An 11,598-nucleotide genomic window follows, 5' to 3' on the forward strand; every position below is an offset into this window, starting at 1 on the left:
AAAAATATGTCAAAGTTATGATATAATCAACTATTTTAAACTTGCGGAATTGATCAAATATTGTCCAAAATTTGATATATTTTTTCCGGCAATTTGGAGTAGTATTTTGTTAAGCCCAGGCCCAAATTCAAAATCTCCCTAGAGCCCAAAACAATTACTAAGCCCATTAAATAAATAAAATAATACTAGTACAAATCTTAAATCTAAATTAAATTAAATTTGGCAAATTCTATCAGTCACAGCTCCACCTGCCGCTTCCCTCCTCCGGCGCCGCTAGCCGCCTTCCACCAGCCTATTCCGCCGTCCGCCGCAATATCAATTCTAAGCTCGAGGTTATAAGCTTTCCAAATTATATCTCTCTCTGTGTATTTAATTTTTCTTTGAGGACACACATTTGAGTTATCATTTGTGAAATCAAAGTATATATTTTGTCCAATTTATACTTATTTTTACTCATGGGCGACTCGTGAATTTCTTAATTGAAATAGTTATAACCATGTTAGAGTAATTTAGGTTTCGCAGAATCATGGGAAGAAGAATTCTAAACGATGCGTTGAGAACCATTGTCAATGCTGAAAAGAGGGGATTTGCTTCCGCTGAGCTTAAGCCCATCTCTAATGTCGTTGCCTCTTTCCTCCAAATCATGAAATACAGAGGTATGAAAATCTATGTGAATCACATTAACAATTTTCTGATCGTGTGCGTATGCGATGCCCATTTCGAAAATTTGGATTTTTAAGGTTTTGTGGAATACATTAGCCAGTTTCTGTAGTTTACTTGCACATATACATATTGTGTAATTGTGTGTAAATCGAGGGTAAATAATGCATTTAAAGAAGAATCGCATGTATTGTAGATGCTACTAAACACAGTATGGTTTGTTTTGGTTTGATGAATAGCTTTGAGAATGTGGGTATCTGTAAAGGTGGGATTTTTTTCGATGTATTTACTAGTTTGGTTCCGTTTTCCTGGGTTTAGCTGTGTTTTAGAAATGTAACATAGTGTGATTAAGCTTAGAATGATGGTGAAATGACAGGGTACATTAAGGATTTTGAAGTTCATGATCCACATAGGGTGGGGAAGATAACCGTGCAGCTGCAGGGGAGGGTGAATGATTGTCGGGCTCTCACTTATCGACAAGACATCAAGGCTCAGTACATTGAGAGCTATAAAACTCGAATGCTTCCTACGCGCCAGGTTTGGTTGTTTCCTAGACAAACCTATTTGTTGGTGATTTGAATCCTATTTTATCTGCTGTTGCATCTAGGCTTCGATGGTTGAATGATGTGGATCTTGTTCAAAACCACATCTTTTGTCATTTGAGGACTTCTTGAATTTGGCAATATGATCTAATTAATGAATTAATGCTTGTTCTTAGCTCATTGTTCTTTTATGAAATTGGAGACCCGATAATTTGGTAAACTTCAGCGAGAGGCTTGTTTGGTTAGGGAACTGAATTCATAGTTTTGTTTTTTTTATGGATGATAATTAATAGACACCACTTCTTAAGACATTGATCGACTACACATGTAATTGGTTTTGACATCCAAAACAATCGTTTTGAAGAGTTCACCATCTGGTTTTATCTCTGTTCATCGGCCATATGTGTCATTTCATGCTACTTGAGAAGGATAGTGTCACATTTTCTATGATATGTTCCCAACTTTGATGGATATGAAGCTACAAGTAAACGGCCTTATGGTGATGATTCATACCTTATTCCGCATGCAGTGGGGCTATGTAGTGGTCACAACACCAAACGGAGTTCTAGATCACGAGGAGGCTATTCGACAAAATGTTGGTGGCCAAGTTGTCGGATACTTTTACTGATGGTGCTTGAACGGGTATACTTGGCTTCTAGGTAAGAAAGAACTTAAAGAACTATGTGAAGCTCTGTTTTTTTGGGCATCTCAATCCGAATCCCAATGTAGATGAGGCATTTCCCTTTCTGACAAAAATAACACATTTAATCACTCTTCATTTATTTCTCTTCTACTTTACTCCCTCTCTAATTATCTAGTTTATTCTTTTTCTCACTTTATTTCTCTCTTTGCTGATCTTAATAAACACTCATTCCTTAATCTCCGTGCCAAAAGAAATGCTTCAATCATGTTGAGATCAACTACTTGAGACCAACTACACTGGAAAAGGAGTAGAAATAATTATGCAAAACATCGAAGTATTTATATCCTCTCTGTTAGTTGAGACATCTCTTAATAGATGCCAACAAATTTGAATGCCGGACATAATTCAAGAAATACTATAATTCATGCAGTTGAGTGAAACCATCCAATGTAATGTAACCGATAAAAAAATACTTTGAACATAGATAATTATTCAAATATTATTTCTAAAAAGAGAAAATAAAGGCCGAAAAACGAAAGCAAAGGATCTTCAAACTTGAAAGAAGATTGAATGTAAAAAGATTCAAACTTGGAACCACTTTTAGCTCCTGTTATATCTGTACCAACATTCATCATCTGTAACACTATAGAAATGTCAAACTTGATCACATTTGCTATATCTAATTCAGCTTCAAGAGACCAGATGAATATATGTACTAACAAGAAGAAAATAATATCTGTATTGTACAGCAATGTATACAAGTTTTAACCCACCTCTTCACTCATCCCCCTCTCTCCATGGCCTTGCTGGTGGAGCAGGAGAAATAGACGAAGCTTCATTACCACCTCCAATCATATCGTTGCGTTCATAGAGGTGCTGATCAGGAACAACAGAGGAGTTCTGACTTGATGATGAGTCAACGTATGTTGAGGCAGAAACAACAATGGGGTCATCAACTCGTTGATCGTGGTGAGCAACAAGAGCCTTCTGACTTGAAAAATCGGCAGATCCTGATAAGAGCCTGAGCTCATTCATATGCTTGTCCTGGTTCGGGAAGGGCCTGCGACTGAGCTCAGCTAGATACTTATCGTATATCAGCAGCTCCTCGTAGTACTTATCGAGCACTCCAGGTAGGAACATAGCTTCATGTGTCCTGTTAGAAAATACATTAAGCCTTAATATATTCGCGGAATGAAATACGAGAAGGAAATATGTATATACATACATGTAAAGATGGGCTTGACCATTAGTGAAATCATCAGTAGGCTCCCAAGTGCTATGCTTTCCCGGTTGAGGTGAGATTTCTCGGAAGAAGAGAGGAGTGCTAGCCAACTGCATATTAGTTCAACTACTCATATCCAATACATTACATATATCTAATAAAGATGAAATATGGGGAAAATGAAACATCAATTCGAAGACATCCGAGTTGATTAGGGTTCATAACAGCCTCGATGGCAGTGATATCGGACCACGAAACTTCCATCTTGATCTTCCGTGGCCCATCAAAAAAATTCCACACCAGCTTCTTCTTGGCATAGTGGAATTTGGCAGTCAAGTCGCCTTGGTAGTTAGACACCCTCTGCCAAGAACAGATGGATTTCTTTATTCCGGAATCATAGATAGAAGTGAGATAAATGGATTTGTATATGTAATTGCAGTGTCTATCTGTGTATATATTTATATATGTACCTTCCAGTTTCCTACAAGAAAGCTGGTGATTGTGACATTGGAAGCCTTCGGCTTATCATTATTATCATTTGTTGGGAAGGGCCAGCGACTGAGCTCAGCTAGATGATCATTTGTCGGGAAGCGCCTGCGACTGAGCTCAGCCAGATGCTCATCTTTTATCAGAAGCATCTCGTAGTGTTTATAAAGTTCTCCAGGTGGGAACGTTGCTTCATGTGTGCTGTTATATTTATCAAACCTTAATATATACATATCTCATTCTATGCATGATGAAATACGAGATTGAAATATGTGTGTATACATACCTGCAAAGTAGGGATTGGCCACCAGTGAAATCATCTGCCGGCTTCCATTTAGTTGGCTTTCGCGGCTGAGGTGTGATCTCTCGGAAGAAGAGAGGAGGCTTAGCCAACTGCATATCAGTTCAACTAGTCATACTCAATTCATTACAAAGCTAATAAAGATTGAGATATGTGGAAAATGAGACCTGAATTCGAAGAAATCCGGGTTGATCAGGGTTTGTAACAGCCTCAATAGCAATGATATCAGACCAAGAAACTTCAATTTTGCTCTTCCGTAGCCCATAAAGAAACTCCCACACTAGCTTCTTATGGGCATAGTAGAATTTGGCAGTCAAGGTGCCTCTGTAAATAGCCTCCCTCTGCCAACAACAGATGATTCTTTATATTCCAAAATCATAGATTTAAGATATGCATTTATGTGTGTATATATAAATAAATACCTTCCAGTTTCCTACAGTAAAGGTGGTGATTTCAACATGGGAAGCCTTAACCTTATCACGGCTATATCTCACATCCACTTTGTCTGGTGCTACTCTTGATACCTGCTTCCAACTCATTGAGAAAAGACTCGGTTATTTCCAGTTTCAATCCGATAGGCGGCATCGGCATCGGCATCGATTTTATTTTCTACAAACATCTTAGTTAGTCGAGCGCACACAACACATACACGCGCACAGCACATAAACTGCAAACAATAGCAAAAACAGCTGAAAATATATTGAACAATAATGTAGAGATACATTATGGATATAAAGAAAAGAATATAATCATTTAAAATCAATGTTGATCTATTTTTAGGTTATCAAACAAACAATTTGCAATTAGAATTATCAATACTTCCCTTTTGATTTGAAATTGAAATAAAATTCCCAATTCCAATAACAATTCAAACTCACACTCGGAGAAATGGCTATGTTAACCTGATTCATTTCGATTTTTCTACTGTGAGATTCAAAAGGGTGTGAAATCATAGGCAAGTAAACACATACATAGATTCCCATTTCCCTTTCCATTCAAGATTAAACCAACTCCAAATTCCACTAAAGATAGATGGAGATAGAAACTACAACATTTTCAGAAATCAAATCAGAAAAACCCTAAAAATCATGATTCATTCATCTGATTCACACACACACACACACACACACACACACACACACACACTCGTGTATATATAAATAGAGGGAGAGGGAAACCTCCAGATCTTGTGGTGGAAAGGGAGGGTTGTCTTGAGAGTTCTCCTCCATGCTTGAACTGGCGATTGTATGCGTAAATCGGTGATCGATCAGCTCCTGAAGAGAAGAAAGGCGAAGGAGAGCTTTGGGGTTACTTGATTTTTGAAAGATAGAGAAAAGCGCAGGAGAGAGAGGATGATAAGTAGCTCTACTTATATATATGCTTATCGCCCTTTTAATGATGGCGGGAAATATTAATGTGAGGAGTAGGAGTCATTAAATAGGCTTTCTTTTAATTAATGTTTCATTAATGTAAATAAGCAAAACTTACTTAAGTTTTGAGAGTAAGCCTAACCACAATTAAAGTTACTCATAGTTAGAAATGTGTGTGAGTAGGCATGCTAGATTGACTTTAAATTCATGGAGTAAAATTTATTTGTCTATTTGAAAAAGGACATCACTGATTTGCATATATGCTCAGATTAATTTAAAGATACTCTTTTCATCTATCAATATATATCTCATTCATTTTTATAAAAAAATTTCATGTCATTATATCTTATTTACTTTTCATTATTTTTAATAGATAGACCTTGTAGTACTATTTTAGATTCAGATTCCATTGTATTCATATTTCTTAAAATGTGTGCCGAGAAAAGTGAGGCGTGTATCTCAATTCCAATTTCATGGTATTAAGCATAACCTAAAGTAAATTCAATCAACACTCCGAGATATGACAATCATAATTTGATCTCGATTTTGATAATAGGTTTAGGGTGTATGTTCTAATTAGGTAATAAACACATTTATATAAATTCCTTTCGTCACCTTTCCATGCAAGATTAAAAAGATTATAACATGGATAATTATTCAAATATTTATTTCTAAAAAGAGAAAATAAAGGCAAAAAACTGAACGCAAAGGATGTTCAAACTTGAAACTTAAGATTAAATTCAACAAGAATAAAACTTGGAACCACTTTTAGTTCCTGTTATGTTTGTACCAACCTTCATCATCAATGGCCCTAAAGAAATGTCAAACTTGATCACATTGCAAGTTTTGACCATATCTTCATGGCTTCATTTGCACTACCACCTCCAACTGGCTGATTGCATTGATCTTCCTGACTTTGCCTTGTATATAGGTCAAGCAACGACCATGCGCCATCATCACAGTTTGCGTTCGCCTCCCTTAGTATTGCCTCAGACAAGGCCAGCTCATCACCGGTTGGACCATTTTGCCCCAAATATTGTCCTTTATCATGTCCGTCGCATGCACCATGGTAGGCATCTACTCCGAGGAGAGAGTTGCTGCTCATCAGTAACAACAGAGGAGTTCCCACTTGATGATCGGTCGACAAATGCTGGCTCATTGTATTGATAAAGTGGTTGATCACATATAACAAGAGGGCGGTTCTGTCTTGATGAATCGACAAATGTTGAGGCAGGAAGAGCAACGGGGTTCTGACTCGATGAGGCCACAAATGTTGGCTGATTGTTGAGAGCCATGTCATTGTATTGATAAAGTTGTTGATCACGAACAATACTTGATGAGCCCGCGAATGTTGGCTGATTGTTGACAACCATGTCATTGTATTGATAAAGTCGTTGATCACGAACAAAACTCGATGAGCCCATGAATGTTGGTTCATTGCTGACAACAAGAGAGTTGTTATAACTCGATGAGCCCGTGAATGTTGGCTCATTGTTGATGACAAGAGGGTTCTGACTTGATGAGCCTACAAATGTTGCCAAGCCACCATTGCTTGATGCTAAAAGAGTGTATATAGTTGGGATTAGTATATATAATAACAGTAGAAATAGTTAAAAACTACTCATAGTATACCTGATGGTGCATTATATAGAGAATGGTGAAGTTGTTGCTGCTGATCCGAAACAACTATAGGGTTCCAACATGTTGGCTCATTGTTGATTTGATTCCCCCGCCCTGCTATAGATAGAGAATGGTGAAGCTGCTGCTGCTGTGGGATTTGTTGTGATGGAAAAAGCGATTCATGGGTCGGGAAGAGCCTGCGACTGAGGACAGCTAAACGCTCATCGTGTACCAGAAGCTTCTCGTAGTGTTTATCAAGTACCCCGGGAGGGAAAGTAGCTTCATGTCTCCTGTTATATTTATTCAATATTAACATATATATGCGCGGATTGTGGAATGAAATACGAGATTGAAATATGTATATACATACCTGTAAAGTTGGGCTTGGCGACCGGTGAAATCATCTACCGGCTCCCAATTACTATGCTTTTTCGGCTGAGGAGGGATTTCACGGAAGAAGCGAGGAGGCTTAGCCAACTGCATATTACTTTAACTAGTCATATTCAAGCCACCACAAAGGTAATAAAGATGAAATATGGGAAAAATGAGACCTCAATTCGAAGGCATCCGGGTTGATTAGGGTTCATAACAGCCTCAATAGCAGTGATATCAGACCAACAAATTTCCATTTTCCACTTCAAAGGCCCATTGAGAAACTCCCACAACAACTTCTTCTTGGCATAGTAGATTTTGGCAGTCAAGTCGACTTTGCGAGTAGTATCCCTCTGCCAAGAACAGATGACTTTTTATATCCCAAAATCATAGATTGAAGAAATGTTGTATTTGTGTGTAAATATATACATATATACCTTCCAGTTTCCTACGGTAAAGGTAGTGATTGGGAAATTGGAAGCCTTCATCTTATCCTTATCATGGTGAGATCCCACACCCACATTGTCTGCTGCTGCTTTTGACAGTGTTGATTCAACCAATTTGTGAAAAGGCTCGGTGGCTACCGACCGGAATCCCAGAGGAGGCATCGACATTATCTCCTACAAACATCTTAGTTAATAGATGAACTGAGAAAAGACTAAAAAAATTCAGTTGAAATCAGTGCTAAAAATTTAAGATTTGGTAGAATACAATTTTATAGTACTACTCCTTAAAGTACTTAAATTTACAAAAAAAAAGTTTTGAATTCTATAATATTGCAGCATTGTACTAAACGGATCCTAAAGTAAATTCAAACAACCCTTGTAGGTAATATAACACATTAATTTTGTGTAAATTCCCTTTTCCATGCAAGGTAAAAACTGATTAAACCCAACTTCAAATTCATGGAGATACAAACTATTTCCACATATAGAAATCAAATTGGAAAAAACCCTAAAAATAATGATTCATTCACCTTAACTCACACACACACTCGTTTCTTTATATAGACCTATAATAGAGAGAGAGAGAGATATGTGGATTTAGACTCGTCGTCCGCCATAAGAAGTTTGCGATTGTATGCGTAAATTGGTGACGATCAGCTCTTGAAGGAGAAGAAAGGCGAAGGAGAGCTCTGGGTTACCAGATTTTGAATCTTGAGAGGGAGAAAGAGAAGCGCGGGATATTTAAAGTTTATGGACGGCGAGAATCCTATCTGGATTGTGAGAGGATTGATAAGTAGTGCTACTTATATATGCACGTGTATGATGGCGGGAAATATTATTAATTTCTATTGTGACAAGGACTTGGAGTCATAAAAATTCCATGGTCAATCCACGTCAAGGTGGCATAATGACGTGTACCTCGCTAATAAATGTTTGACAAATAGAAATAAAAGGACCCATATGCCACATCAATTAAACACCTATTGACTAAACTAACGGTCAAATTAAGCCACCCGTTAATTGTTTTATGGAAAGTGGGCAAAAATATTAAATATGGTGGTAATCACCAAATGGAAGAATTTACGTGCCATATATATGTATATAACATATATAGGAGTATCTCTCTTATGATATAAAAATATTCTTATGCGTATCAAATTTTCTATATGTCTATATAACGTATCTCTCTCATAATATAAAAATATTCTTATGTGTATTGAATTTTAATTCGTTCTTTTTTCACTCATAAGATGATATATTTTTTAATTTTTATTATGTTCTTCATTTGTAATTAGGTATACATTTATTTTATTTTATTTTTTGGCTTTGCAGGGTTATCAAGGTGATTCAAATGTACCTCAAATCATGTTTTCGAGTGATTGTTCCCCTTGATTTTATCTAAAGTTGAGAAAAGTAATTTGGATTGAAGAAACTTATTTTGAGCTGGTTGTTAGAATGTGAAGAAATAATTTTTGAGAGATTTTTGTGATAGCTTTAATTTTGAACTAGTAAATGTTTCTTTTTGTTTATGAAAAGTGAGAAATTTGCTGGTTGCTAGAATATGAAGAAATAATTTTCAAGAGATTTTTGTGATAGCTTAATTTTGAACTAGTAATTGTTTTTTTTTTGTTTATGAAAGTGAGAAATTTGTTATGTACTAGCTACCGAGTAAGTTTGATAGGATTATACTTTTTGGTCATCTTTAAGCTATTCTATTTCAAATAATATAAGAATATTTTATTTTTGATATTTTTATTTTCCTGTTTTATTTATTTATTTTTTGATGTTTTAACATTCTTTTAAAACATATTGAAAACTATAACTTAATATGCTAACAAATATAAGTTATAGACAAGAAAAAAATAATACCCATAAAATTCCAAAATTGTAGTAATATCAAAGAGAGAGTTGTAATAGGACGGTACAATATTTTTTCTTAACATGAAAAGTAATGTATATGATTACTTTTTTATGTATAAAATATTACTATATTATAAGGCCAATTACATATAAATTGTAGTATATGGAACGTAAATTGTGATCATCATATTTAATATTTTTTCCCACCTTCCATAAAACAATTAATGGATGGCTTAACTTAACCGTTAGTTTAGTCAATAGGTGCTTAACGTGGCATGTGGTTTTTTTTTTTATTTCCATTTGTCAAGTATTTATTGGTGAGGTACACCAAATCATTATGCCATCTTGGTGTGGATTGACCATGGAATTTTTACTCTAAGTTTTGACGGAAACCAATATTAATACTATTATATAATTAAAATCATAATATTACATTCTATAGTTAACATAAAAAACAAAATAAAAAATAACTGGAATTTTAAAAAAGAAGCAGGCTAACGATATTTAGAGGAATCAGGAAAGAATCATAATTCATTGAACTTTGTTTTCGTTGAAATTTATGAAAAGCATCGACAAAACCAAATAAAATTCTCACTCTATCTTGCATAAGATTTTCATCTCACATGTTTTCGAGTATTAATAAAAAGAAAAGCTCACATTTGTTTGTTTTCTTTTTGACAAAGTTTTCTATGAAGACATCTTCATGAGTTCATGTTTAACACCATAGTGAATTAAATTGACAAAAACTATTTTATCTGTTTTAGCAAAAGAGAAGAAAATAAAGGCCAAAAACAGAAAACAAAGGATCTTCAAACTTGAAACAAGATTGACTTTAAACAGATAGAATCAAAAAGTTGGAACTAGTTTTAGTTTGTAGTTTGTACCAATCATCATCAATTATAAGAAAGCACAACAACTCTTCATGGCTTTGATGGTGGAGAAAGCACAACAACTGCCACATTGCCATGATCTTCCTGAGTTTGCTTCATACATTCGTCAATCATCGACCACAAGTCATCATCACACGCTGCGTCCGCCTCCCTTACTAGTGCCTCAGCCAAGGCCTCCTCATCAACACTTGCACAATTTTGCTCCAAATTTTGTGCTTCACTTGCTGATCCGCCGACAAATGCTGGCTCACTGTTGACAGCCATATCGTTGTGTAGGCGGTTCTGTCCTGATGAACCGATAAGTGCTGGCTCGTTGTTGATTTGATTCCCCATGACAACAGCATTGCTTGATGCTACAAGAGAATATATATAGTTGGGATTAGTATACATATAAAAACTAGTACTAATATATATAAAGATATAGTTACTATACCTGATTCAAGGGCCGGGAAGGGCATGCGACTGAGCTCAGCGAGACGCTCATCCTTTAAGAGAAGCTTCTCGTAGTGCTTATTCAAGGGCCGGGAAGGGAAAACGAACGTAGCTTCATGCACCCTGTAAATAAGGGCTTGGCCATTAGTGAAATCATCTGCCTTCTTCCAGTTGGGATGATGTCTTGGTGGAGGTGGGATTTCTTGGAAGAAGAGAGGAGGCTTAGCCAACTGCATATTAATTACTCATATTGGTTCAATTCCATCACAAAGCTAATAATTAAAGATGAAATATGTGGAAAATGGGACCTGGATTCGAAGAATTCCGAGTTGATTAGGGTTCATAACAGCCTCAATGGCAGTGATATCGCTTATCACGGCGAGATCCCGAATTGGAAGCCTATCATAATTCGATTTCAATTTCGATTTTTGGACTGTTAGGTTCCAAAAGGGTGTGAAATCATAGACAATATAATGAGAGCGAGAATGAGTTAGTAGAACATAAAATCCACTATAAAAAATGGTAAAAGTGGGGTGATAAATTTTTAAAGACGAATGGAAATAGAAATAAGCGACAAATTTTTGGGGCAAGGGTAATTAAAACAACTAATTAATGACTCCTGCTTCTCATAACGAACTAAATAAATATTTCCCGCCATCATTAAAATGGCGATAAGTGTAGATATAAGTACAACTACTTATCATCCTCTCTCTCCTGCGCATTTCTCTCTCTCAAGAATCAAGTAACCCAAAGC

The 11,598-nt window shown here is 36.0% G+C and overlaps 2 protein-coding genes across 7 annotated transcripts; one reads left to right on the plus strand and one right to left on the minus strand.

The window, feature by feature from the left end:
* Window positions 1-228: 228 nt before the first annotated feature.
* LOC121800512 (40S ribosomal protein S15a-5-like) lies at window positions 229-2,794 on the plus strand. 4 transcript variants are annotated; one of them, XM_042200083.1, is made up of 5 exons: window positions 230-332; window positions 504-656; window positions 1,037-1,197; window positions 1,732-1,861; window positions 2,664-2,794. In XM_042200083.1, the coding sequence occupies exons 2-4, from the start codon at window positions 527-529 to the stop codon at window positions 1,828-1,830; spliced, it is 390 nt and encodes a 129-aa protein (XP_042056017.1). In that variant the 5' UTR covers window positions 230-332; window positions 504-526; the 3' UTR covers window positions 1,831-1,861; window positions 2,664-2,794. The 4 variants fall into 4 exon arrangements, with proteins under 4 accessions (XP_042056015.1, XP_042056017.1, XP_042056016.1 ...); XM_042200082.1 differs by having other exon boundaries at window positions 2,595-2,731; XM_042200081.1 differs by lacking the exon at window positions 2,664-2,794 and having other exon boundaries at window positions 229-332; window positions 514-656; window positions 1,732-2,024.
* LOC121800511 lies at window positions 2,623-5,176 on the minus strand. Of its 3 annotated transcripts, XM_042200079.1 has the most exons (8): window positions 5,033-5,176; window positions 4,277-4,378; window positions 4,022-4,195; window positions 3,840-3,946; window positions 3,538-3,754; window positions 3,254-3,427; window positions 3,071-3,177; window positions 2,623-2,998 (listed from the first exon to the last, which is right to left on the minus strand). In XM_042200079.1, exons 1-8 carry the CDS (start codon window positions 5,081-5,083, stop codon window positions 2,623-2,625), a joined length of 1,308 nt encoding a protein of 435 aa, XP_042056013.1. In that variant the 5' UTR covers window positions 5,084-5,176. The 3 variants fall into 3 exon arrangements, with proteins under 3 accessions (XP_042056013.1, XP_042056011.1, XP_042056012.1); XM_042200077.1 differs by having other exon boundaries at window positions 2,623-3,177; XM_042200078.1 differs by having other exon boundaries at window positions 2,623-3,177; window positions 4,277-4,463; window positions 5,033-5,101.
* Window positions 5,177-11,598: the final 6,422 nt, after the last annotated feature.

The sequence above is a fragment of the Salvia splendens genome, chromosome 4 (assembly GCF_004379255.2).
Source record: "Salvia splendens isolate huo1 chromosome 4, SspV2, whole genome shotgun sequence".
NCBI lineage: Eukaryota > Viridiplantae > Streptophyta > Magnoliopsida > Lamiales > Lamiaceae > Salvia > Salvia splendens.

Coding starts and splice junctions, on each gene's coding strand:
- LOC121800512 (XM_042200081.1), top strand. CDS start 527: ATGGGAAGAAGAATTCTAAACGATGCGTTGAGAACCATTGTCAATGCT. Junction 657..1,036: donor CCAAATCATGAAATACAGAG/GTATGAAAATCT, acceptor GTGAAATGACAG/GGTACATTAAGGATTTTGAA. Junction 1,198..1,731: donor GAATGCTTCCTACGCGCCAG/GTTTGGTTGTTT, acceptor TTCCGCATGCAG/TGGGGCTATGTAGTGGTCAC.
- LOC121800511 (XM_042200077.1), bottom strand. CDS start 5,083: ATGGAGGAGAACTCTCAAGACAACCCTCCCTTTCCACCACAAGATCTG. Junction 4,379..5,032: donor TTCCACCACAAGATCTGGAG/GTTTCCCTCTCC, acceptor AGTTGGAAGCAG/GTATCAAGAGTAGCACCAGA. Junction 3,755..3,839: donor GGCCAATCCCTACTTTGCAG/GTATGTATACAC, acceptor TAAATATAACAG/CACACATGAAGCAACGTTCC.